Source organism: Crocodylus porosus, unplaced genomic scaffold (assembly GCF_001723895.1).
Source record: "Crocodylus porosus isolate Cpor-Errol unplaced genomic scaffold, CroPor_comp1, whole genome shotgun sequence".
Taxonomy (NCBI): domain Eukaryota; kingdom Metazoa; phylum Chordata; order Crocodylia; family Crocodylidae; genus Crocodylus; species Crocodylus porosus.
In genome coordinates, this window is record NW_017728945.1 from 2,209,836 (window position 1) to 2,235,055 (window position 25,220).

The 25,220-nt window shown below is 53.2% G+C and overlaps 1 protein-coding gene across 2 annotated transcripts in view; it reads left to right on the top strand.

Moving 5' to 3' along the window:
- LOC109320489 (mucosa-associated lymphoid tissue lymphoma translocation protein 1-like) overlaps window positions 1–19,009 on the top strand; it is a 22,488-nt gene extending 3,479 nt beyond the window's left edge. For both annotated transcript variants that reach the window (XM_019550622.1, XM_019550621.1), the window contains 15 exons: window positions 1,579–1,745; window positions 2,165–2,295; window positions 2,758–2,911; window positions 4,069–4,259; window positions 4,549–4,645; window positions 5,479–5,526; window positions 6,166–6,204; window positions 6,920–7,123; window positions 13,395–13,572; window positions 14,056–14,130; window positions 15,304–15,431; window positions 15,528–15,677; window positions 16,109–16,266; window positions 17,466–17,600; window positions 18,116–19,009. In XM_019550622.1, the coding sequence (XP_019406167.1) occupies window positions 1,579–1,745; window positions 2,165–2,295; window positions 2,758–2,911; window positions 4,069–4,259; window positions 4,549–4,645; window positions 5,479–5,526; window positions 6,166–6,204; window positions 6,920–7,123; window positions 13,395–13,572; window positions 14,056–14,130; window positions 15,304–15,431; window positions 15,528–15,677; window positions 16,109–16,266; window positions 17,466–17,600; window positions 18,116–18,481 (2,221 nt within the window). In that variant the 3' untranslated portion in view covers window positions 18,482–19,009. The remainder of the gene's footprint in view (window positions 1–1,578; window positions 1,746–2,164; window positions 2,296–2,757; window positions 2,912–4,068; window positions 4,260–4,548; window positions 4,646–5,478; window positions 5,527–6,165; window positions 6,205–6,919; window positions 7,124–13,394; window positions 13,573–14,055; window positions 14,131–15,303; window positions 15,432–15,527; window positions 15,678–16,108; window positions 16,267–17,465; window positions 17,601–18,115) is intronic.
- Window positions 19,010–25,220: the final 6,211 nt, after the last annotated feature.

Sequence of the window (25,220 nt, forward strand, 5' to 3'; positions counted from 1 at the left end):
AATTTGTTTTTATTTTCCATATACAGAATCTAATTAATGGAATGTCATCTTTAAATTTGTTTCCTGTTTGTCCCTCCCCTCCCCTCCCCTCCTACCCCTTTCTACCTGCTACTGTCGCTGTCCCTGGGTGAGTCCTACTCCCCACACAGCCCATCTGGAGCCATCAGGATCAGCTCTGGAGCTCTCCTCCTCCCAACCATCCCCACCAGAGAATGGGGGCAGTGGCGGTGGTGGGCAGCGGGTGTGCAGTTGAGCATGGAGGGGAAGGGAAGCAGTGCCGAGCGTGTGGGGGGAGGATTCTTACCTGATTTGGAGTCTTAAAAGTCCCCAGCTGATGCTCCCCAGTTATAGTCTTCCCATGCTGGTGGGGGTGAAGGGGGAGGCTGGGACCTTCTGTGCAGGAGGGGGCACCTGTGTGCAGGTATGTGTGAGGCCTGTGTGCATCTGTGCATAATGGCCCCATGTGAGCTCTGTGGGTGGGGGAGGGCATGTCCTTGTGCATGTATGCTGGTGTCTCCTATCTCTGGGGGTCCCTGAGCATGTGGATGCATGCTGTGTTTTTGTGTATCCAAGCTGCTTCTCTGGGGTGCTTGTGCCTGTGGCTCCTGTGCATGTGTATCTGGGCTGTCTGCAGGGGGAGATGTCCCAGTGCACAGGGCACCTGTCCAGGTGTATGCTTCCACAGATCTCATCCTGCTGTGTATGGTTCCCAGCTCTCTGGTGTAAGGCTGTGGGATGCTGGCCAGCCCTGCCCGGAGTGATTCACGTGTCCCTTAAACATACCTCGTGATGCTTTGAGGCTCTTGCTGTAGCTGTGCATGGGAGGCCTGCATTCCTGCACTCCAGGTGAAGCTGACTGCACTCTGCTCCCATGGGCCCTTTGCCCTGCCTTGGGCAGAGTCACTGCTGCTGTTGTCCGTGGGGTTTTGAGGGAAGATCTCTGCCCCATTATACTCAAACCCGCCCTTCATTGTGAGCTCTTCGTTGATCCCATCTCCTCGGCATGTAGATCCCTGAAAGCAGAGGGCTGGTGGGTTGTTGAGTTGGTGCCTGGCACTTTGCACAGTCACAGCAAAGCAGTCCCTCCAGGAAAGAAGGAGCCTGTGGACAGCAGACCACACCACCAAGTCCAGATCCAAGTAGCCCCCTTGTCCAGATCCTGGATTTTGATTTGAGTCCTATCGCTACCTCAATCTTGTGGAAAACCCATTCGGTGCCCTCCTCCAGCCCCCAGGGGTTGAGCGTTGAAGACCGACTTCAGGGACGGAGAAGTTCAGTGAATGGTTTTGATAGAGGAAGAAGGAAGGGGGCTGGCTGTTAGGACTGACAGTGTGGCCAGGACATAACTTGAAGCCCTTCTCCCTTATAGCCCACAAGACAGGATGGTGTCACGGACCCTGAGACAGGGCAGTTCACAAAGCAGGACAGAGCTAGAGCCAGGATTAGACCCCAGGTCTCCTGGCTCTCAGGCCTTGTTCTCTTCAGTGCCCAGACAGAGGAGTCGGAGCAGATAAAGGAGCAGGGTCTACACCAGGGCCAAGAGGTTAATCGTGCTTTTGTGTTTGTGTTGTTTCTCAGTGAGGAGGAGCTGGAGGTATGTTCCCTGAAGGTCCTGGAGGCCCGTGGGAGCCCCAGCCAGCACCTCCTGCAGCTGCTGTCTGAGCGAGACTGCACCCTTAAGTACCTGCTCTGCTGCTTAGAAAAGATGGGACACACCGAGGCCTTCCAGTTTGTCAGCAGTGTTGGTATGGCCTGTGGGAGGGCACTGGGGAAGGAAAGCCAGGACGCCTGGGTTTTATTCCTGGCTCTAGGGTGAGAGTGAGGTGTAGAGACTGGGAAGAGGTTGGCTTGGATCTGTACTGCAGGATGAGTGGGGGGCTTAGCGGCTGGTCCAGGAAAGTGGGTGGTAGGGTTCCTGGGTTGCAATGCCAGCTGGGTTGGGAGAGTGTGGTTGTTTGGGCAGGAGAGGAAGACTGACGCTCTGGATTGCAGGGATGGCGGTGCAATGGCTTAAGCAGGGTGACTGTGATCTGGGGCTTTATGGGAATCCACAAAGGGACGGCAGGAAGGGGAGGGCAGGGTGAGTGACGAGTGACTCACGCATGCAGTGGGGCGAGAAGGGATGGATCAGGAAGCTCAGGGTTTTATCCATCCTCTCTTGAAGTCCAAGAATTCATCCGGATCACGGTGCAGCCAGAATCCCAGGTGGTTACAGAAGGGACTCGCGTGTCCTTGTCCTGCTGGGCAAGCGGGCCACCTGGACTCAGCTACCAGTGGTTCTGTGGGAAGCATGAGGTGAGAGCCCGGAGAGGGAGGAGGCTGAGGGCAGAGCCCTGTGGGAGGGCAGTATGCTTGGGAGCTGGTCTTGAATCTGGGTTTGTCCTCTGACCCCTGGCAAAGCATCAGGCAAGTCAGATGTTGGGGCACAACCTGAGACCTGAAGGAGCTGAGCATCCCCAGCTCCCCCCAAAGCCAAGGGATTAGCTGGTGCCTGGCAGCACTCAAAGCATCTGACCTGCTTATTATGCCATGAAGCTTTGCAGCACAGCCCCTTCCAGCCACGTTCCAGCTTTCCACACAGGCAGGGTGTGTCTGGGGCAGGACTGCTGAGCCACGGCTGGGGGGCCTGTGCTACCTGTTGGATGTGGGCACTGGTGGCTGGCCGGAGGCAGGCGTTCTGGAGTGTGCGTGGTTTAATCATCCCTTCTCTCTTTGCTCTCCTTAGACCTGGAACAAAGTATTTCATGTCTTTTTTAGGTACCCGGTGCCACCTTTCCTGAGCTGGTGATAGACCCAGCTACCCTGCAGACCCTGCCTGCCTGGTACATCTGCCGAGTGAACTGTGGGACCAGCTTTTCCTTCTCTAAATGGGCCCGGGTCCAGGTCAAGAGAAGAAGCAGCCCAGCCTCAGGTGGTCCCAACTCTATTTGCAGCAGCAGGGGAAGCAGCAGAGCCCTCCAACTCTCCACCCCACCTGCAGTGTGCTGAGCTGGGGAGGGGAGGCCTGATTTTGGATGTGTTGATTTTTCAAAACCTTTCCACAACCTGGAGGTGGACAGTCTCCTGGGCTGTAGCTCCTGCAGGATCCTGGCTGAAGGCCTGTGCCTGTGACAGGTCTGCATGCTCAGTGGGTCCATCTGTGCCCTGGACCACAGTCCTGCCACATGCCAAATTTCCATCAATCTGTGAACCTGAACCCTAGCTCTGCCCATGACCCCAGCCCATGCATAACCCACCTGACAGCCTGGGAGGATCAGTACTTTCCTGGGATCATTCTCAAACTGATGGGACAGCAGGGATTAGTTCAGAGGGCATAGCCAGGGCTCCAGAGACTTAGGGTCTACTTTCAGCTCTGCACTAGCTTGCTACATGAGTCTTGAGCATGTGTATGCCCTCCCACCCCGGTGCCTCAGTTTCCCCATCTGTAAAATGGGGGTTGAGATACTGACTCCAGCAGTACCATATTATCTCCCAGGAGCAGCTTGGTGGTGTCCATGCCAGAAGCAAAGCACCATTCCAGCTCAAGTCAGCCAGAGATGGGTTGGTTTGGTTCTCAGTTATTTGCCCATTTTTAATACTAGGCCAGGTTCAAACCCAAGTGCTACTGCAGAAAGAACATCGGGGCATCTCATTCAACTGTCACAACTTTTTTCTTAGTTTTTTCTATTGAACCTGTTTGCTGAATTCTTCCTGAGGAGCCTTTGTGATCCCCAAACAGAGTTTTGGCCTGAATTTCCTCTTCACTCCTCTGCTTTTGTTCTCCTTTGTGAAGTGTTTGGAGGCTTCCATGAAAACCTGTAGGGACAATTGCTGTTTGGACTGAAAGGGCTTTGTCAAGCTACTCTTGAGTGTAGGCTTGATGAGCTGGGGACAGCCTGGAACTGGGAGAGCTGGCATGATACACTGCCAGCTTGGTGCACGTGCCTGCTAGTCTCCACTGGCTGCATCTCTGGACTAAAGGGGAAGATGACCACCTGCTACCTTAGAGGGTACACAGACCACCCTTGCCCCAGGGCCTGGTCCAGCAGGCCAATGCACTTACCCAGATGCCGTGCTCTTTGTTCTCAGCATCCTCTCCAGCAACCGGCTATTGCCCAACCATGGTGGGATTGCAGATCCTCCAGCAGCCCCAGCCCTGCACCCTGGATGAAGGGAAAACCCTCCAGCTGCAGTGTATGGCCATTGGGAACCCCCCACCCCAGTACCAGTGGTTCCGAAATGGGAGTGTGATCGAGGGGGCGCGGGACCCCTGCTTCCAGGTACCTGCTTTGGGAAGAAGGAGAGGCCATGGTGCTGGTTGTGTAGGGGACTGATAACAGGCTGCAGGGACTGTCTCATGGGGCATCAGGATCCTCAGCCCTGTGGTGGATTGCAGTGTAAGAAGCTGAGCCAGCAGCCTGCTGGCTCAGTCTTGAGAAGTCCCAGTCCCTGCATTTAGTCCCTGAGCTTTCAGCTTGCCAGGACTCCTTGGGCTCTTTCACAACAAGCACCTGAGCCGAGGTGCTGGGAGTCTTCTGCATGGACCTTTCCTCCTCTTCCCCTCTGCAGGTGAAGCTGGTGACAACTGCAGAGAGAGGCTGCTACTCCTGCAAAGTGTTCAACCTTTTCCATGAGGTGTGGAGCAAGGATGTGGATGTGGAGATTGGTGAGGACTTGTGGCTGGGCGGGGCGGGGTATGTGTGCATGTGTGTGTGTGTGTGTGTGTGTCCTCCACCACAGGCCAGCAGCAGGCTCTGAACCAAAGCCCAGGCCTCTATCACTCATGCTAAAAGAGTGTCTCCCATAGCTGGCAGCAATAGTAGGCTGTTTCCTTCTGCTGGTCAATCACTAAAGGAGTATGGAAGACTAATTGTAGAAGCCTGTTCCGTACACCCCTGCTGCACCCTTGTCTTCAGGGCTCCAGCTGCTTGTGCCCCTACATCCAACCAGCTGTGCTCTTTCCGCTGTGGGTTGTGGCCCGCATAGCAAGACACCAGAAATCCCTGCAGCCAAGTTTTAAAGCTGCCTGGCAGGCCACGGTGGGACAAGCTCGTCTCATGGGACAGACCCACGGTGCCTCTTGGGCAGGTGTTGGTCTCAGAGTGGCAAGCAGGAGAACCTGCACAGAGCAGGGCTCTGAACTAGCCAAGGACAGAGTGAGGGGCTCAGGAGCAGACTGTTAGGGACTCATGCCAAGGGTCTTGCCTGCTTCAAGCAGCCTGGCTACATCCCAGCCAGAGCACAGGCTGCTCCAGAGAGCTCGCAGTCCAATGATCCCTCATCGCAGTGCAGGGCCAGGCGTGTAGGGGCAGGGGGCAGACGGCAGGCAGGAGCCGTCCTGTTCATCCTTTCCTCCCTTCACCAGTGCTGAGAGGATGCGAATGCCAGGAGAGGGCTGTGGCATGACTTAGCTCAAGTCTCTGCAGTCCAAAGCTGGCTCTCCCCAGATACCCAGCTGGTCTACCCAGTCTGACTGTTCCCTCCCCTCTCTTTCCACAGGACCACGGTTGTTCACCTCCGGGACAGGCTGGCAGGAGGGAGAGGCTGGTATGTAAGGACTCCAAAGTGAACTCCAAAGCACACACCTGAACACAGACTGGGCCATTCCCCCTTACTGCAGGGTCCGGCTGGGAGACCTGGCGACAGCTGTTGCTATGCTTTGGTCTCAATGCACCTGAGATGTTGTGTTCGTGTGTATGCCACCTTGGCAGGAGTTTGCAAGGAAGACAAGGAGCTGAACTAGTAGTGCATGCATCCACACCCGGGTACACCTTACCCATCCCCTCCATGCAGGCGATCTGATGGTGGAGACGCCTGGCTCAGACTAGGAGCTCCTCCTCAAGCTGCCTTTTGCACTTACCTATGGACATGGCCCTCAAAGGCAGTAGTGGAACAGACTGCTTCTGAGCCTCTGATGGGCCAGGCCTTAGACAATCCTGAAACCAGCCTTGCTGGCCTGAGTAACTCCAGTAGCAACCTACCTGGATACTGTTGCGGTAGGCAGCTTTGGCAGTAGGGCTCTGCCTGCCCTGGTTTCTTAGGGGTTTCTTGGCTGGGAGTGGGGTGTCTGCAGATCCCTTCCCCCTTCCCAAGGTCAGGTGTGCTGGTGCAGTCAAGCTGTGGTGCCCCTGTGGTTGTATTATCATTTTTGCTCAGCCCACTAACCGTGTTTCTCATTCTTTCCAGGGACTGTCCCAGAGCAGGGTGGCCACAGCCAGCTGTATGGTAAGCAGTTCCATGCAAAACCTTACATGAGACCTCTACCTAGGCATGGCTCAAGAAACCCAGCTTCAAGCCCTTTCCCGTACCTCCCACATCTACCCTCTGGCAGACATGCTCAATGCCCTGCCAGCCGCTGCCTCCCCAGGGCTGTGTTTTGAAAGACACTAGGTCTGGTCATGCATCCTCATATGGGCTCTTCCCCTTCCTCCCACCTAGTGTCCCAAGCTGCTGAGCACAGAGCTGGGGTGAATGTGAGAGGGGGAGAAGTAGGATCTAGCCCTGACCTGAAGTGTGTTTCTCAGGCTCTGTCCTGCCCCAGCTCACCACAACTTCCAGCCTGCCCTCCTGCCCTGATGGGCTGACACTACATGTAGCCTGGGCTAGGCGTTGTGTGTGACTACAGGAGGCAGTGAGGACCACGTGCTGGCTGCTCAGGCAGAGGGTGACCTTTTGGGAGACACCCTTTGTTCTTCTTCTCAGCTAGATGCAGGGCTCTGCCTTGACCTGGGATAAGGGGCAAGGCCCAAAGCTAAACTCTGGTTCCTGTAAGGCCTCATGTCTTTGGCCATGGCTGTTGCAGGGGCTCCATCCACTGCTGGGTGGGTGGCTGCTAAGGGAAGAAGGTCAGGTAGCAGGGATGGGAGAGAGTGAATGCTCACCACAAGGACTCAGCTAGTTCCCCTGCTTCTTCCCACAATCACGTTCTGCTTTCTGACAGCCACAGACAAAGTGGCCCTGCTGATAGGGAACATGACCTACCTGCATCACAAGCACTTGAAAGCCCCCATGGTGGACGTGCATGAGCTGACCAACCTGCTCCGCCAGCTGAACTTCAAGGTAGTCTCCCTGTTGGACCTCAGCAAGGCCGAGATGCAGATGGCTGTCAACGAATTCCTCCTCCTCCTGGACAAGGGCGTATACGGTACAAGGGGAGCACCCATTTCCCCAGGGACGGGGAGGATTAACCCCTGGTTTGCCATAACACGAGAGGTGCTTTATGTAAATATACAGGGAGGTGGGGACATCTAGGATGATTGCAGGGTGGTCTTTGCTGGCCAAGGCTGTCTCCTCCTGTCTCCCAACAGGATGAGCAAGCTGTAGCATGGCTTGGGGATGGGGGAGGGCAGGGGAGGAGGCATGAGTAATATTTAGAACACACTGATATATCAATGAGCAATCATTTTATATTTGAATATTTGATTTCTAACTGTTGCCAGCACACGCTTCTTGGAAGCAAGTGAGGCCTTCTCAGTACAAGCATGGGTTTGCTGGTACTGACAGCTATTCTGGCAAACCACCTAGTGGAGATGTTACTTACGCTGGCAAGAGCTCTTGGCCGCTGCATCCTAGATCTACTCACCAAATAGGATCAGCTGCTCTGATTCCAAGCCAAAAGGACATTTCTAACGCTATAACAATGTCTTCTCTAAGGTCTGTGCTCAGGGTACAGAAAGGAGATCTGACCTGGTTGCACAGACCAAGCTTCTAAGTGCAGGTCAGGACGTTGGTCCATCTAGCAATGGCAAAATGATGAGAAGAGAGAAGTAGTTACCATGTTAGTCTGCGGTCAGGCAGTAGGCAGGGTAGCTATTTGCCTTATAAACTAACTCAAAAAGAAACATAGAACACAAGTTTTTGCAACCTTGATCTCACTTCATCAGATGCTGTGGTGAGCACCATTTGTCTATGAGCACCAAGGCCTGGTCTTCATTGGACAGAGGAGATCATTAGGGGCATGAGAACAATAATCCCTCAAGATGGTGCAGTTGTGCTGATACTAGCCCTAGGGCAGATGCCTTAGGTCCTTTTCTTGGTCCAGCTTTTCCCATCAGTGTCTAGCACTTCTTCCATCAAGTCCAAGAGATGGCACTGTGATGGTCCAACAAAGCCATATAAGAATCATATCCAGTCCATTTGCCCTTTCTAAGAGTCTTTTGGCTGTTTTGACAGTTCATTCTGCCTTCCTTTGTAGGTACCCTGGGGAAGAAGTCTTGTGCTTGAATTCCCCTTTTGTGCCAAATCTTTTGAATTCCTCTGCTGTACAGGGTGGCCCACTGTCTGAACGCCTGGTACTGGGTGTGCCTTATCTGGCAAAGTGTACCTTCAGCTACTGGACTACTGTTCTCATCCGAGTGCCCTGTAGACAGTCCACCTCCCTCCCGAACACCGGGGTAGGAACCAACTGTGACAACGATTCTGTCACTGAACACGAACAAATCTGCCCCAACCTTTTCCCAAAGTCATGTTGGGATCTCATGAGCCTGCAACACCTTCTTCTGTTACCTGTCTCCATGCTCTTTGCACAGCTCACAGTGCTTTATGTGTGTCCTCACCTGGGAATACACACCTGGCTAGTAGGGCTGTTGGTCTCAGGACATAGACAAACTCTCCCTACGCCTGAAGAAGGGTGTTTGTGCCGAAAAGCTTGAAAGAACAGTTTTTCCAAGTATTTAGTTCAGGGGCAGGCAATTATTTTCGGCAGAGGGCTGCTTACTGCATTTTGGCAAGCCATCCAGGGCTGCATGACAGGCAGCCCAGGGCAGATTAATATTAATTTTCAAAATTTTTTGGAAGCCCCACAGGCCAGATAGAATAGCCTGGCAGGCTGCATCCAGCCCCCAGGCTGCATTTTGCCCACCCCTGATTTCGTTGGTCTAATAAAAGATATCACATCTACCCAAAGCACCTTGTCTACCAGACTAGTAGACATTCCCGAGCTTGCTGCAGGCATGCTGCTATTCCCAGGTGTGAAGCATGGACTCTTTTCATAATATCCTGCCTCAAACTGGCAGGGATTACAGCTCTGTCTCCTTTAAATAGGATTCCATCTTGTGCCCATAGCTCATCCCTAGCCCGCCAGTAAGGAATGAATTCCTGGGGTACTTGTTCCTTGAGATCTTGCCGTTCCTGGGGTGTGATTCTTATCACAGTCTGTAGCCATCCATCCAATTCTGCACTCTCACATATTGTGTGGAGACTTCCTTTGGAGATACAGAGGTATTGTAGCACACTGATTTAGTCTCCTGTTCTTCAGAGCCACGTGTGGCGTGCTCTGGAAGGTAGGTCCTGCTCGGAGTATCTGCCACGAGCAGTGGCTTCCCTGGACAGTACCTGATGCTCACATCACAGCACTGAAGTCTCAGCAGCATGGGTTGCAGTTGCTTTGGTGCACTCAGGAGTGGCTTCATAATGCCTTCCAGTGGCTTGTGATCCAGCTGTCTTCTGTCCAAAGGTGAACTGGTGAAATCGCTCCACTCCAAAGAGCACAGCAGGAGCTCCTTTTCTATCTGAGCACACCCTCTTCCTGTATCTGTCAGGGCCCGGCTGGCAAATGCCATGAGTTGCTGGTTCAGCATTAATACTGCTCTTAGGCCTTTTTCAGAGGCATCACACTGCAGTTGCTGTTGCTCTGTAGCTTGTAGCACTTCAAGACTGGTGCCTCACTTAGGACTTTTTTTCCTTTTAAATGCCTGCTGATAGACTTCTGCTAATGTTTCTTGGGTACCAGCTGTCTCAAAGAGTTGCAAGCCTCTGACAGGTGAGCACAGGGTCTGGAAAGATAGTTAGCTATGCTTATACATTTCTGGGTTCCCTTCACATCTTGTGGTCTGGGCATTTTCTTACTGGCTCTCAATTTATCAGGGTCAGGCTGGAGTTCTGCTGAGGTCAGAAAGTGTCTAATACAGGTGTCCAATGTAGGAGATCTCCATGTTCCCCAGCTTCAGTTTTCTGAATTCAGCTTAATATCCTGCTCTTCAGACCTGTTTAGGAGCCATCACAGCTTAGCATCATGGTCCTGGACTCACTGTTTCTATCTCCCACACCAGGATGTCATCTACTACAATCCTGATTCCTGGACCACCTCTGAAGCAGAACTGATGCCTGTGGGTGTTTGCACCCAGTGGTATCTGCTAAAGAGGACTGCAATGTTGTCAGATGGCTTGAAGGCTCATCTAGCTTGATATGCTAGAATGCATTTTTCACAGCAGAGCCTGTAAATATTTCTGCCCCCAATATTTCAAGCAGGAGGTCCTCAAGAGTGAAAAGTTAATGACCTCTTTCCAATGCCCTGTTAAGAGGTTTTGCGTCTATATAAATCCTCAGTCCGTCAGATGGTCTTATCATTACTTGGCAGCTGACCCGGTTGGCGCTAATAATTTCCATTGATTTAATAATCCCTCTTCTTGTTAGGCTTATTAGGCTGTTTGAGTGGCTCCACCAGGGTTAGTGGTACTCTATTTCAGCAGTTGTACAGGCTGTACATGTGGGTTTATTTCTAACTTGAGCTTACCCCTAGCGCTCGTCTTCCTCAAATACATCTTCCTCAAAACCATCCTGGAAGAGCACAAACCAACTGCAGATGCTTCCTCAGCCTGACAAAGGGTATTTGTACCTGCAAGCTTGCAAAGAAGAATTTCTACAACTATTTGAGTTGGTCTAATAAAAGATATCAGATTTACCTGAAGAACCGTGTCTGCCACATACATCTTTGAAGTCTTAAAATACCTGAGATGGACCATGCTGGGTTTTCTCCCTCCTCATGTGGATGATAGCGTGGTGCTGCACTGAGATCAGGTCCACAGCTTGCACTGCTTGGCTGCCGAACAGCAAAGCAGTGATGGATTTCTTCAGTGTCAACCGCCATGAATGCAGGGGATATTGTTTTCTGCTTCATGGATGTTGTATTGAAAGTCTGAATATACCCACTGGTTGTATAATTGTTTCATTGTATAGCATCAGTATTTCCTCTCATTTCTCCATTCTGATACAACTGCTGAGCAGTTTGCCAGCATCTGACTGGTTGCTGCTCCACTAAAATAGCTGCAAATATGGCAGATGGCTGTGTAGTAGCTTTCTTCTGTAGGGCTTGTATATTCAGAGTAGTTGGATCTGCTAAAGTCACTCATCCGCCTTATAAAACATCTCACTCTCCTTTCCTGCTGAGTGTACTGTTGTTTTATTTCCCCCGGGACTGTGGAGACACAAAAAGGCAGCTCAGGCATCTTTGCCCATAATCCGAATATTACACTTTCTGTCTTTCACACTGCTTTCCGCAGTACCAGTACTGGAGCCTAGCACTGCATTCTCAGTTGGCCGATCTTTGTTGCATCTCTTGGGTTCCTTTAAATTGACCCCATGTCTTGGGTCTGCACCAGTTATTGTTTTGCTTCTTTCTTTAGATATTTCATCTGCTCTTGATATTTCAAGGCGTTTTTCCAGAGTCAGATCTGCCTCTCTTAGCAATCTCTTCCTTAGCTTAGGATCAGATGTCCCCCAACTACTTCTGTCTCCAATAAGGGAATCTGTTATGTTCCCAAAACGGCACACGGATGCCAGCGTTCTCAGTTCTGTAACATAATTATCTATTCCTTCTTCTAGATCCCTATTCTGGGTAAAAAAGCAGTATCTTTCCAGTCTCCCTTTTTCTCATCAAAAGCCTTCCTCAGCTGCTTTAATGCATTGTGCCCTTCCAGGAAAAATGTTGCACTCGCTTTTCTGTCCTTTTTCCCAATAATGCAATATTTCCATGCTACAGCTAGGTACTTTGACTGAAAATCCAAATGCACAGGGCGTCTGAGCCCCTCCATGCTGCCTGCTCTCTTTGCTGCGTAAGTGATGCTTTGAATCGTACACGCTTTTCTCTCTTTGCTGTTGTTCTCAGGCGCTGACACCATGTTTCAAGTACAGAGCCTTGTGCAATAATCCAGGGACTCCATTTGGGCTCGAGCAACTGAATCTTTATTAAAAACATTGTTTGCAGCCACACTAGGTGCTCACATCTGCACCAAGCACCAGTGTCACTCTCCAAACTATCCCTCCTATTACTCCTGTTCCAACCTGCAGGTTCCTTGCAAGTTCTTCCAATGAGGAGAGTGTGTGTGTGTGTGTGTGTGTGCGTGTGTGTGTGTGTGTGTGTGTGTGTTGTGGAGAAGTGACAGGGTAATACAAATAATAGGAAATGTATATTTCTTAGGGAATGGATGAATGCAGAGATGATATAAATTACCCTGGGATTAGGAACAGACAGACTTGCAGCTACTCAGAGTTCATGCAATAAGCAGCTAAAACTGTTCCTCACCAGAAAAGGGTGAGGAAACAGGTAATAGCTTGTTTGCCCTAAGCAAACAGCTAACTCCGCACGGTTGTGGACAGACAAACCTAAACCAGTATAATCTACATCAGTAGAATTTTATCACAACCCTTTTGGGGGTAATTGCACACTAACTTGAGCAAAGCTGCCATGGTTTAGGGCAGGGGTGGGCAAAATGCTACCTGCCGGCCAGATGTGGCCTGCCAGGCTGTTCTATCTGGCCTGTGGGGTCCCTAAAAATTTTAGAAAATTAATATTTTTCTGCCCCTGGCTACCTGTCATGTGGCCCTTGATAGCGTGCCAAAACTCAGTAAGCGGCCCTCTGCCCGAAATAATTGCCCGCCCCTGGTTTAGGGGCTAGTGTTGTCTGTCCACTACATTTTTATACTAGTGAAATGCTATTACACAGATATAATCATATCTGTCCAAGCCCTTAGTCTGGCCCTTAGTCTGTTACTGGGGTGCCTACAGGAAACTGCCTCAGCGTGGGAACTCGAGGATGGGCACGGAGGTGGCTTTCAGATTGTGACAGGGAGCTTTTCTCCCACGTAACGTGAGGGTACAGCAAAATGGGTGGAGCGGAAAATGGGAGCCTGGAGGTTGCACGTGTGCTGAACAAAGGGAGGAGATGGCCTTGGGAAGACAGGCTGGATCAGCAGGTCTCGGCTAAATGGTAACAAAGGGCACGTCTGTACTGGGGCACTGAAAGAGAAGGAGCCAGTGGGGTGGTATAGTCAGGGCATGGATCCAGGAAGAAGATCCCAGCAGCAGAAGGGCGGTGACAAGTCCTGCGTGTGCTTCTCGTTTCACAGCACGTGCAACCACAGGGTCTCGGTGCATGCAGGCGGGGAGGGAACGGCAGCCCCAAGTGACCAGCGCAGGTGAACAGTGTGCGGGAGGGCTTAGGGCAGACAGGAGCAAGGCTGAGAGGGAGGAAAAGAGAATTTGAGCTGGATTTCTGACTTCACATACTGGGCACAGCAGGCTGCCAGAGTTCCCTGCAGGCTGGCCGGTGGGACACGGGGACAGCAGGGAGGAGAGTCGGAGATAAAGGCAACCGCCAGGAGAGCTCTTCCTGATGTGCTGTGCTCCCCCCCTCCAGGCTTGCTCTACTATGCCGGTCATGGCTACGAGAACTTCGGGAACAGCTTCATGGTTCCTATAGATGCGCCGGGATCCTACACGTCGGAGCACTGCCTGTGCGTGCAGAGCGTGCTGCAGAGCATGCAGCAGCGGCAAACTGGCCTCAACATCTTCCTGCTGGACATGTGCCGCAAGAGGTGAGCGGGCACCGGAGCCCGCGAGCCGGCAGCGGCAGGGGGTCTCTGCCCTTGGGGAGGAGGTGGGGGCAGGCTGATGCTCTCCCATGGCAGGGACGTACTGCTGTACACATGTGGATGCAGGGAGATGTGCACAGGGAGGTGTATCCTTACATGGATGCTGCAGAGTGAGGTTTGGGTCACAGTCCCTTTTCCCCCGGCCCAGAGGACCCAGGACAGTGCTGGTTTGGGTGTAACAAATGCCAGGGAGTCTGCAGGCTGGAGTGGGAGGTGTTAGAGGGACATTTGATGGTGACACCAGTCAGCCTCCAAGCAGAGCCCCCCTTCCTCCCCACATTGCTCAGGCAGCTGGCAGCAGCCCCAAAGCCAATGCTCTTGATAGAGATCCAGGGGCACCAGTTCAAATGGAGGCCCCGAATTATGGCATTGGGCGCTGCACTGGGAACTGCGAGGATGTTTCATGCTGCTTCCATTTCCCCCCAGGAACCTGAACGACGACATCATCCCGCAGGTGGGAGCGCTGCAGGTCACGGCCAACATTGTGTTTGGCTATGCCACGTACGTATCGGCTGGTGCCTCCTGCTGCCCACGGGGACACTCACTGCCCCGGCTCGCTCTTCAGTGTCCCGCAGTTGCAGAGTGGGATGGGCATGGCCAGGGGGTTGATCAGGGCCTGAGGTCCTCACCTTTTGGAGGTGGCAGAGGAGGGGAGCTGAGCCCTGGCCGGAGGAGCTGGCATTCTGGAGGCTCCATGGACATCCCATGCAGGGGTGGACAGAGGCCCCAGAGCCCTGCCTCCCAGTCCTGGGCTCCATCCAAGCAACAGCTGTCCGCCCTCACAATTTCTCCGGCCCGTCCTGCAACCCTGTCCCCAAGCTGGAAACGCTCTCAAGGCGCACGGGGCCCGTACGACCTGTGAACTGCTCACCTTGGGTTTGCAGACCACCGGTGGCCACAGAACACAGTTCGAAAAGTGCTGCTCTATTCTGTGTGTCTCCTCCAGCTGTTGGAGCTATTTATATTGGTCCAGCTTCCTTATCCCAAGCCAAAGCCCCTTCCATCCTCCCTTGAACCAGCAGGATATCGTGGGGCTGCCACCTGCTTCTCTGCCAGGGGCAGCACAGCTGAGAACAGGCTGCTCTGCAGGTCTCTGTGCCTGTCAGCCCTGCGGAGGCCGCATGGGAGGGACCTATACAAGGAGAAGGGCAAAGCAGAAGAAAAGTGGGATGAATTCCACCCCAAACAGGCCTAGGGGAGAAAAGAAAGCCTGGGGCCGGGCTTCTGAAAGAAGCCCAAGGGTGCTGGGCACCTAGTCCCACTGGAATACAAGGGGGTTAGGCTCTAAACTCCCTTTGAAAACTCCAGGCTTAAAACACAGCAGGACCCAACCCAAATTCTCAGCTATTTGGCTGTCATGGAAGGACCAAGCCCCAGGGCCTGGTTCCACACCCAAACCTGAACTACCAGGGGCTCTGGGCTCGGGCCTCTCCCCAGTATGAGATGGCTCCAGGCTGCTCTCTGCCACGGGGAGCCTGAGCCTTCCTCCTGCAGCAGAAGCTTTCCCAGGTCTCACTAAGGTTGAAGTAGCTTCAGAGGAGAGAAGTCCCCGAGTTATCTTTGCTGCAAACCTCTAAAGGAAAGGGCCAAGGAAGGAAGCGGTCAGGAGTCGAGAAGGTTCAGCCCACTGATAGAGTCCCAGTGGCTTTAGCCTCCTTGGGTGCCCTCTCCTAGATGTGCTGACGCAGAGGCCTATGAGCTCAGCCAGGGAGAGCTCTCCAATGGGATCTTTGTCAGCTTCCTGAAGAGGTGGCTGCTGGAGGATGAGAAGATCACAGTGCTGCTAGACAAGGTGGCTGAAGGTGAGTTCATCTGGAAGCACAGCTCAAGGTGACCCACAGATCCTGGACTCCCTGCCGAGCCGGAGGTGTTTCCCCAACCTTGCTTGTGTCTTTCAGACATGGGAACCTTAGAGATCACCAAAGGCCGGCAGGCGCTGGAGCTACGGAGCAACTTATGCGAGAGACGAGCCCTCACCGATCCAATTAAGCCATCTGAGGGCCCGGAGGAAGTCTCTGTTAGGAACTTGCAATGGGTCAAGGCTCACGGTGAGTGTCTGGCCTCCTCCAAAGTGGGAGGGGGCAGAAGCAGACACTGAGAAGCCTGTCCTTGAGCCAGAGCACCTAGGCAAGGCCCTTGGGGGGGAGCGGGAGGTCGGCTTGCTCGGGGTCATGCTAGACACTAGTAGGAGAGTGCCCAGGGACTGGTGTGAGCCAGAGGAGGCCTCCACGGCTAGGTTTCCTGCTCTGCCCAGCCCTGGCACTGCTAGGAAGGCAAATGGGTGCAGCAAAGCAGAGTCTTGCACCTACAAGACCAAGCACTCGCCTGCTTTGGAAATGCGGCCCCAGCCCATGAGCTGCAGGAGCATCCCCAGGAACCAGCTTAGTAGGACAGGGCCATGAGAGCCTGTGAGTAGTTCCTAGTCCGGTAGGTGGCAGATGTGACCCCCTCTTTGAGCATCGCTCCCTTTTGTTCGCAGTCCTCCCAGAAAGCCGATACCTCCAGTTTGACTGCGGGGTCAGAGTACAGCTGGGCTTTGCCGCCGAGTTCTCCAACATCTTGATCATCTACACGCACATAGTGGTGACACCGAAAGAGATCACCAGGTGTGAGGCAAAGCTTACGGACATCCCGGAGGTGAGAGACCCCGGTTAGCCCAGAGATCTGGCTCTGGATAAGCGTAGGGTTGGCTTTCAGCTCTCTGGGAGCAATAGGGGCCCTTGAGCTCTGTGCAAGCGCTGGCCCAAGCCTGGCCCTGTTCCCACGGAGGCACGTTTCCTGTCGTTACAGGTGAGTAGAGTGGACCCAAGCAGCAAAACCTGCATTCCCCTGTTAGGGAAGCTTTAGCTCAGGGATTCTCAATCTTTTTAGACCCAAGGCTCCCCCTTGTTAGACTCAAGGGCCCCCCAGGAAAATACCAGCTCTTAGCTTTCACTCATTTTTTGGCTATGGAAACATAACAGAGCAATTCTTCTGTCCTACCACACAGGGAGTCAGAGTGGTTTGGACACTTTTTGAAATCTCTGGGTTTATCTCATCGGTTGTGCAGGTGTCTAACAGTGCTAATATTGTGCAGCACCCTCAAAAGGATTTCCTGGCATCCCGAGTTGCTGCAACACCGTGGTTGGGAATCACTGCTCTGGCTGGGCACCGCTGTTGTCTCGCTCAGCCCCTCTCTGGAGTGGACTGGCGAGATCCCACCAGTCTGGAGCGTGGGGGGAGGATTCAAGCAAGGAGACGGCACAAAGATGTTTCCCCTTCCACTAGCCCCAGTGCTGGAACCAGCCAGTGCTGGCAGAGCAGGTACAACTCCCAGCTACTGCCTTGGCAGCATGGGATGCTTCTGCCCCGTGCCGCCTGCCCCGGCTCCCCTTCTGCTACGGACCTGTTTGTACATCTCCACCAGGGCCGTCTCGCCTCCACTCCCTGTCTTCAAACAATATGCAGCAAAGCCCCTCTTCCTCCTCCTCTGTTTGGAGGAAGCAAAAGCCTTGTGTTTTGGCTTGGGGTCTGTTTGCTTTCAGGCAGCTGCTTCCACAAAGGAGGTTAATCATCTCCCCCAACTATGCCAAATGATGTTGGTTAAACCCACTAAACCCAGCCAGGTTCAGCCCATCCCCCACTATGGGAGAGTGTGACATCAAAGGCTCTAACAGCAGGAGACAAAGAGGCAGGTCCCAGATTTGAACCGCCCCCCATGATTTGGGGAGGTTTGATTCCTGAACCCTGGGTGGGCAGAGCTGCAGTGCAGAGACTCCCTCAGGCTTGGCTATGCTGGGCTGTGCCCTCGAGGTAGCCTTCCCCACCCCAACTACTGACCATGCTGTCTGTGACAGGAGCTGGACGTGGATTTGAAGTTCACCAACAAGGAGAGCCCGGAGGAGGTGGGGAGCACTCTCCCCCAGGCCTCGAGCACCCACTTCCCAGACTGCTGCCTCTACAGCCGGCTCTGTGGCCTGCAGAAGCTGAAAGTAAGTGTTGTCGTGGTGCTGAGGGTATGGGTTCCAGTCATAATTGCATGTAACCCCCCGTGCTGTTGGCCATGAGTGAGGTGGAAGAGATCCAGCTCATTCTGTCATCCCTGCAAGGCCAAAAGACAGCAAGAACTGAAGGAGGGACAATGCGAACCCTGGTGTCTCTGCTGCCTCCTGGGCATCAGGGTTTTGATCCAGGGGTCAGAAGCACCATGTCGGGAGGTGCTCATCCCTTCTCACCTAGTCACTACAGATTCAACATGTCTAGGCTGTGCTTCGGCCCAGGAACACCCAGGGTCTGTGGCCAAACCAGAGCCTAGCGCCCTGTGCCTTCTCCATAGGACTCTCTGGGATGGGGTTACTACTGCATGGCTGGAGGCAGACTCTCCAGGCAGCACTGCTGGGGAGAGAGGTTTTGGGCGGACAGTAGGCAATGTGTGTCTGGCAATGAAAGCTGTTGCACTTCTTATCATGTTCCTGGACACTAACCACTGCTCTTGGTGCCCTTGCAGAAGGAACTGACCTTCACCATTTGCCTGCAGTACCAATACCAAGGAATTGATGACTTTATTGAGGAGAGCCAGTCAGTAAATATTGGGAAGCCGCTGATTGCAAAGCTCAACCTCTGTGTCAGTGATGGGCCAGGGGGCTTTGCCAGCGCCCACTCTCCACTGGTTGGCATCGATGTGTGTGCAGATGTCTTTACTGGCTCTTTCCAAAGCACTGGGGAGACCTCACAGTCACCGGCTGCTTCTGATGCCTGCAGGAGTCTCCCTTCTGGCTCCCATGTTGGCAGCTGGTGTGGCGATGATACCCAGTGGGTGAACACCCCAGAGGAGAACCTGAGTCCTGAGTTTCCAGCCTCTAATTCCGTGTAGATCTTGCCATTTGGCCGAAGGGTCACCTCAGCCTCTCCATCTAAGTGAGGACAGAGCTACACGCTGGATCCTTCCCCTGAACTTCAGAACAGAGCCAGGCCCTGGGCCTCTTCATTGAAAATAAGGATTGGAAGGGACCTCAGGAGGACATCAAGTTCAACCCCCTGCTCAAAGTGGGACCATCTCCAACTAGATCATCCCAGCCATGATTTTATCTATCTGGGTCTTAAAAACCTCTTGCTCAGGCCATTGGCACAACCATGGAGCTGCCCAAGAAAGAAGCCTCTGGATTTGTTAGTCTGAGGACTGCAAAGCCTGGCAGTGACCATGTAGGTTGACCTCCTACCTGGCACAGGCCAGAGACCTGCACCCTGCTTCATGCCCAGGACTTTCTGCTGGCCCACGCAAGGTGTTAAAGAGCGAATGCTGCGTCCATAGCGGCATTCCCCATACAGGCTCCTCTGTATGGCGGTCACAGGGAGCTACATGTGACTCATACAGAAAATAAAGGTACAACCTTCTATAAAACAACAGCTGGGCCTTCTGCGTGGAAACAGGGCCTGCATGGCTTAGGGCCGTGTTTCCGAACCAGTGTGCCATCAGAAATGAAGAGGTGTGCCGCAGAATTTTGCCATGGCAATGAGCTACAATAGGTATAAGGATGGCGAATGCCTGAACAGGTGTGCTGCAGAAAATGTTTATTAATGGGTTGGAAAAGGTTGGGAAATACTGGCTTAGTAGACTGGAACCAGAGCCCAGAGCGCTTCCCCTCTAAGTGTGTAGCTTGAGATCCCCTTGCTGTGGCTAGTAGGGCTGGCCAAAAAATATAAGTGGGGGTAGGTGTCACCAAAGAATTTCATACCGGGGGTTTTAGTCAATTTTAGCTCTTTCTTGATTCAGTTAAGGCACATTCCTAAACAGGAGCCATTCCTTTAAAACAAATGACTGAAAACCTTCCATTGCAGAAATGCTGAAATGAAGCTTTGGGACTTTTTCCCATCTCTGTTTAAAAACTGGTCCCAGATCTATACCAGCCAGGACTGCATTCAGTGGCTGGCTTTGCCCCCAAACTGCATTTTTCATGCAACGTGTTATGTGCCCTAAGATTTTCAGCAGCTCTGGAGGGCAGTGACCATACTACTGCCCCTCTCAGGGCTGCTTGCCTGCTGGGCAGTCATCCTCTTGGCTGGCAGACCCAGGCCCAGGACTCCCCACTCCCCATTAAGGAAGACTCCTCCCTGCCAGGTCAGGGTAGTGGTGCCTCTCTGGTACTTACCCCTTGTCTGAACCACCTGGGGGATGATAAAACACTGCTCCATCTCCCCCCCGATACAACAACACATTGGTGCTATGCTGCACCAGTGTCGTGCTTTCTAACCGTGATACACCCAGGAACAGAGCAAAGGGAAGTCTCCAAGGGGAATGAGCCCTTTAATCAGCTGTGGGCCCGGTGTATCCTGGGATGCCCTGAAAGCCACAGTGGGGTCCGTGTCAGAGCTGTTGCTGCAGCTAAGGAACATAAATCTACTTCCAGACACTCGGGGACTTAGGCAAGAGCATTAAGGAGGCTGCAGTGTCCTTGGCAGCTGGGCAGAAGGAAACCAAGCTGTTACAGTCATGCAAATATGAGCATACCCCAAATCGGCAGGAAGATTACAGGGACAAAGCAGGACAGAGGGTGCTGGCCCCTCCATCCCCGCCTGCCCCGAGGACTGAACGCCACTGAGATCCTGCCACCAGCCAGCCCCAGACCTGCCCACGCCAGCCTCCCGGCCTGCTGTACCTGGTACCAGCCAGCCCTGCCTCTTCAGCACTGCCTGCTGCCAGCCAGCAACCTCTTCTCTGTGGGCACTGGCCGCCCTGGCCAGGGGAGTTGCTGGGAGGACCAATGGCCCTGCAGGGTTGTGTGCTGCCAAGCCCCTGATGGTTTGCAGGATGCAGTTCATCCCAGCAACTCTGTCCGACGGCCCGTCTGCTGCCGAGATCAGCTGCTCACAAGGTGTTGCTGTTGTTGCAATCAGGTTAATTCGGGCACAGGGGAAATGGAGAGAAATAATCAGATTAGAGGGTGATTCCAAAGGGGGTGGATTACAGGGAGCCAGGGCAGGAAAATGAGGTTGCTCTGGGGCTGGAGGGAAGTGTCTCCATGTGGCTTTCATGAGTGAACCAAAACCCAAGACCCCGAGACCTGGAGAAGCATTAGCGCTCGGCTGCTCATGGAGCCCAGCCCTGCTGCCCCCGCCGCTGCAGTAATGCCTGGAGCCCTCAGCTCGGTGGGTCACCTCTTGGGAGGGACAGGGAATGGGGCAATCAAGAGCTGCAAAGGACAGTGGCTGGGGAAAAAAAAGGAAGCAGAGTTGAACAATAAGTGTTTTCAGTTGTTTCAAAGTTTTCCGTTGTATTTTATCGGCTTCCCCCCCCCCCCCCCATCACCCCCCCCCCCCCCCCCCCCCCCCCCCCCCCCCCCCCCCCCCCCCCCCCACTCAGGGTCTCCCCCCCCCCCATCAAGGACAGAGTGAGGGAAGAGAGATTTTCCCCCAACTGGAAAATGTCTGACCTGCTCTAGTAGATAAGTAGCTAGCTGCACAGGAACAGTTACTGTGACTTGGAATAGCTAAGAGCCCCTGGAAAGCTATAGCACGGGGCCCAGATCAGTAGCATTGTTAGGGCAGAGCAAGTGGGGCACCAGTCCTGGGCACTGACTTAGAGGGGGCACCAGTCTGGCTCTCTTCCCCGTACAAGTTGGCCACAGCGGGTGCAGCCCACCCATAGGAGCCACGCTGTGTCTCTGCAGGGAGGGGAGGTGGAATGACACTCCTGGAGGCTTTGCCATGAGGCACAACCCTGCCCCCAGGGGCGGGGGGACAAATGGCACCAGGAGCCCCCCAAGGAGGCCAGGCTGCTGCTGGCCCCTCAGTGGCAGCAGCTCCAGCCCAGGATGCTATGGCAGCAGCAGGAGGAGAACCCCAGCAGGTAAGACTCCTCTCCCTCGCTCCCCTGCTCTCCCGTGGTCAGCATACTCCTTCCCCCTGCCCCTCGGCACTGGAAGAGCTTGCTGTGCCTCTGGCCCAAATAAACCCCCAGAGCTGCATCCCATGTAGGACTATACAAGAAGTCCTAGTTTCAGGCTCTTTTGTTTCCAGTGGCTCACGTGCAGAGGAAGGATGGCTGTGAAGGGCAGGTCATGTCCCGGGGTGGGGCAGGGGGAGGCCAGTGTGGTTTACATGGCTGTGGCTTCTCTGGGTGCTCTCTTCCCACCATTGCCACCCAGTCCTGCCTCATGCCATGGCACTCAAGCCATGTGCCATTTTGCTTTTGAGCTGGTAATATGCAACTCGGCTCATTTAAACGATACAAATAAGTGGTTACATCTGGAATAGCAAAGTTATTGGGGCAGCTACGTGTAAAGCACCAGCATGGAGTCATTTGCCTTTGGCTCGCGCAGCCAGCTCTGGTAGAAATATGCTGGGCAGAACAGCCCCAAAACTGCCATGCTTCGTGTCCGGCCTCTTTCCACGAGATCCAGTGAAGAGCGAGGGAATTTACTTAGCATCTTCCCACAGCCCTTTGTGGGAACAAGCGGTGAGTTTGCCTTTCTGAGCTGGTGACTCAGGTCAAGGGGGCAATTAAAGGGGGAAGATGGGACTGGAGGATCCAGCTGGAAGGTTTGGTGGGAACGGTGCCCTCCACTCCCGTTTCTCCTGGCCAGCCGTCCTTTGTTGGGACTCGAAAGGCTGCGGCAAGCCATGCTGGGAGAGGGGCCTGGTTGCCCTGACAGAGCCGTGGCGCCGGCGCCAGTGGGATAGGCCTCTCCAATTATGTCATGTGAAACAGCAGCCCCCATTCAGAGAAGCCCATCCCCAAGATCAAACCCCATTAGTTCCACTGTCATTGCTTCATTATCTCTGCTCAGGAGTGCGCCTCTTGATGGGGCTGTTAATCGAAACCTGGTCCCATTAGCTAGGCCAGGCTGCAGGGGAAGAATTGACTCTGCTTTTAATTGGTCATTAGAGGTTTAATTGTCATTAACGGGCGGGCCTTGATCCAGAAGAATCTAACGGCCAGGAACAAGGGGGAAAGGTGTCTAGTTTCATGGGATTAGGGCTCTTCCGGCCCTACCCATCAAAGCCTGGCCCAGGACATGGGGCAGCTCCTTTGATTATAGGCCAGGACTTGTTTACCTGGCCCTTGGGATGGCTCGATTGTCAGGGATCTGTCTGAGCCCCAGGGTCACTGATGGGCCCCTGAGGCCTAAATTCCTGAGTGGATCCAAGTCTTCAGTGAAGGAGAAATACAACTGAGCACCCGCTTTTCAGAAAAGACCCTCTTCCATGTCTCTGGTGCTCTTGCTTTTAGACCAGTCCTACTCCAGAACCTGGGCTGCAAGGTCCACTCTGATGGGTGCTGCGCTGGAGACAGTGACTTTTTCTTGGATTTTTAAAGGTATTTTCCTTTTCCCCATTTTTTTCAATGGGTTTTTTTGGGGGGGGATCTTTTTTTTTCCATTTTCTCCTTTTCACTCCTTTTTTCTTCCCATTTTCCTGTTTCCAGGGGCAAAATGGTAAAAAAGGAATAAAGGGAGCAAAAATGGCAGGGAGAAGAGTACTGCAAAATCCTCAAATGGGACATGACCCCTGGCAGTCTAGCATGCAGACAGCATCTCTACTGCGGAGCAGCTGGGGACAACCAGAGCCGGCTGTCACGCCACTCCGTTATGCGTCTAGCTTGTGCAGCTGCCACCAGCACAGCCACCAAAGCCATTTTAGATTTGCAATTATGGCCAGAGCTGGGCAAACTATTGTGGGCAAATTTTTGCCAAGTAATGTATTTTTGGCTTGGCCGCAAGAGTTTGTGAATTTGCCTTGAAACTGCGGAGTTTTTGGTCTACAAGGAGCTAGGGAAAAAAAAAAAGTCAAAATGTTTCATTTTGACACTTCAGGAACATACCATTTTGATTTCTCCTTTGGAAATGATGTTCTGTTTACCTAAATTTAAACAAAGAATAAAAAGAGAGGACCCCCCACCAAAAAAACCAACCCCCAGTACGACTGTTTATTCAACCCTAATCAATCCTTTTAGCTTTTTGTTTCAGGTCAACCCCAACATGACTTTTTAATCACATTTTTGCAATTCAGTCAGCAACCTCCTTCCCGCACCCATCAGTTATTCACACAGCTTAGGATCCTCTTGGCCTGAGGTCTGAACTTGACTGACACATCTGGCTTTGCAGCCTAATGTTACTTGGGACTTCTGGGCACTCGTGTAACACATGCAAATAGCAAATACGCAGTCTGGAGAAGCAGAGACCATGCGGAGAAATGAGATGGGGGAAATGGCTGTAAAGGGCACTTGGGAGCAGGGGTTTTAATGGCCTATGTTAGGGTCCAGCAGACTCCAAATGGTGGCCCTAGGTCAAGCGCTATCTATCTGAAAAGGGTCTGACTCTGCCTTTCTCCCATAACGGGACAGAGGGGAGCTGTGCTACGCTGGCAGCTCTAGGTAACATGCTTTGACAGGCTGCTCCTGGCTTTACCCCCTACACTACATGTCTGTCTTGCCACCCTATGTGACAGGCACAGGGGAGAGCGGCCTGTTAGTTGCCCTCTCTGCAGCTCCACTGAGGAAGCTGTTGCCTGTATAAGCGTTAGCCCTATTGCTCATACCGTCTTCATGGCAGGGAGGAGACAGGGCTCGGCTCTCATGAATACAGAGATGCTTCTGTCCTGGGGTGCTGGTTGTAGATCGACCCTGGGGCTCTCCCTAGCTCAGTCCCATGGGTGAAGTTTCTAGGCACTGGGATTAGCATTTGTAAGACTCCATCCCAACACCCCTGGGTGAGGTAGGACCTCTGTAGCAGCCGGACTCTGTGGGGTTGAGGGGGAAGGCTCCTCAAGGCTACAACCCGCCTTGGACCGTGCATCTACGCGGAGCCAGAGCCAGCCCTTGGTCTGGGAATGCTGGGGCTGTGCCAGAGGCAGGGTGGGAAGGAAAGGCCCCCTTGGAAGACTGTTAGCAGCCTGAGGGGTCTTCCTGTCTTCTCTGTGCGGCATCTGCTGTTGCTACTTCACTCCCCACCCTGCTCCTACTCAACTGCCATGTGGCAGGGGGGTAGAGCCCTTGGAAATCATAAATGATCTGGAAAATACGCCTCAGATCACACCAACCTGGCAGGGAAACAATGGGGATGGCCCTCACCCAGCCTCCTGGGGCCAGCCCAGACCGCTGGGCACCCTCCTCCTCCTCCTCCCTGGCCCCAATTGTGGAGCCCCGGGAAGGCGGCTGCTGTTCCTTGCAGCTCCATCTGTGTTTCTTTGAAATTCACATTCTCAACTATGTAATTACTGCAGCTTTGTGTGTCCAACATGTGGCCTTGCAGTCACTGCTTGAGAGCAATTAGGAAAGGCACAGCCCCCAGGCGGAGCCCCCCGCACCGCTCCAGAGTGATTGGAGACCAGATTCCCCTTGACAAGCAAAAGGGACATGACACTGCCTGTTAAAAATATAACAATACCAGCTCCCAGGCCAGGGCCTGGGAGAGACTTTCACTGGAAACTTGTGTCAGGTCACCCATGCATGGAATATGGAATTAGTCCTGACACACAATAGGCAGAGGTGGAGAAGGGGTGCAGGAAAGAAAGGAAGAAAGACTTTGGAGCAAAGAGTGGGGATGAAAGAGCACAAGGAAGAGCAAGGCAAAAAACAGGGAGAACGTGAATGAGAAAGAGATCAGATGGGGAGA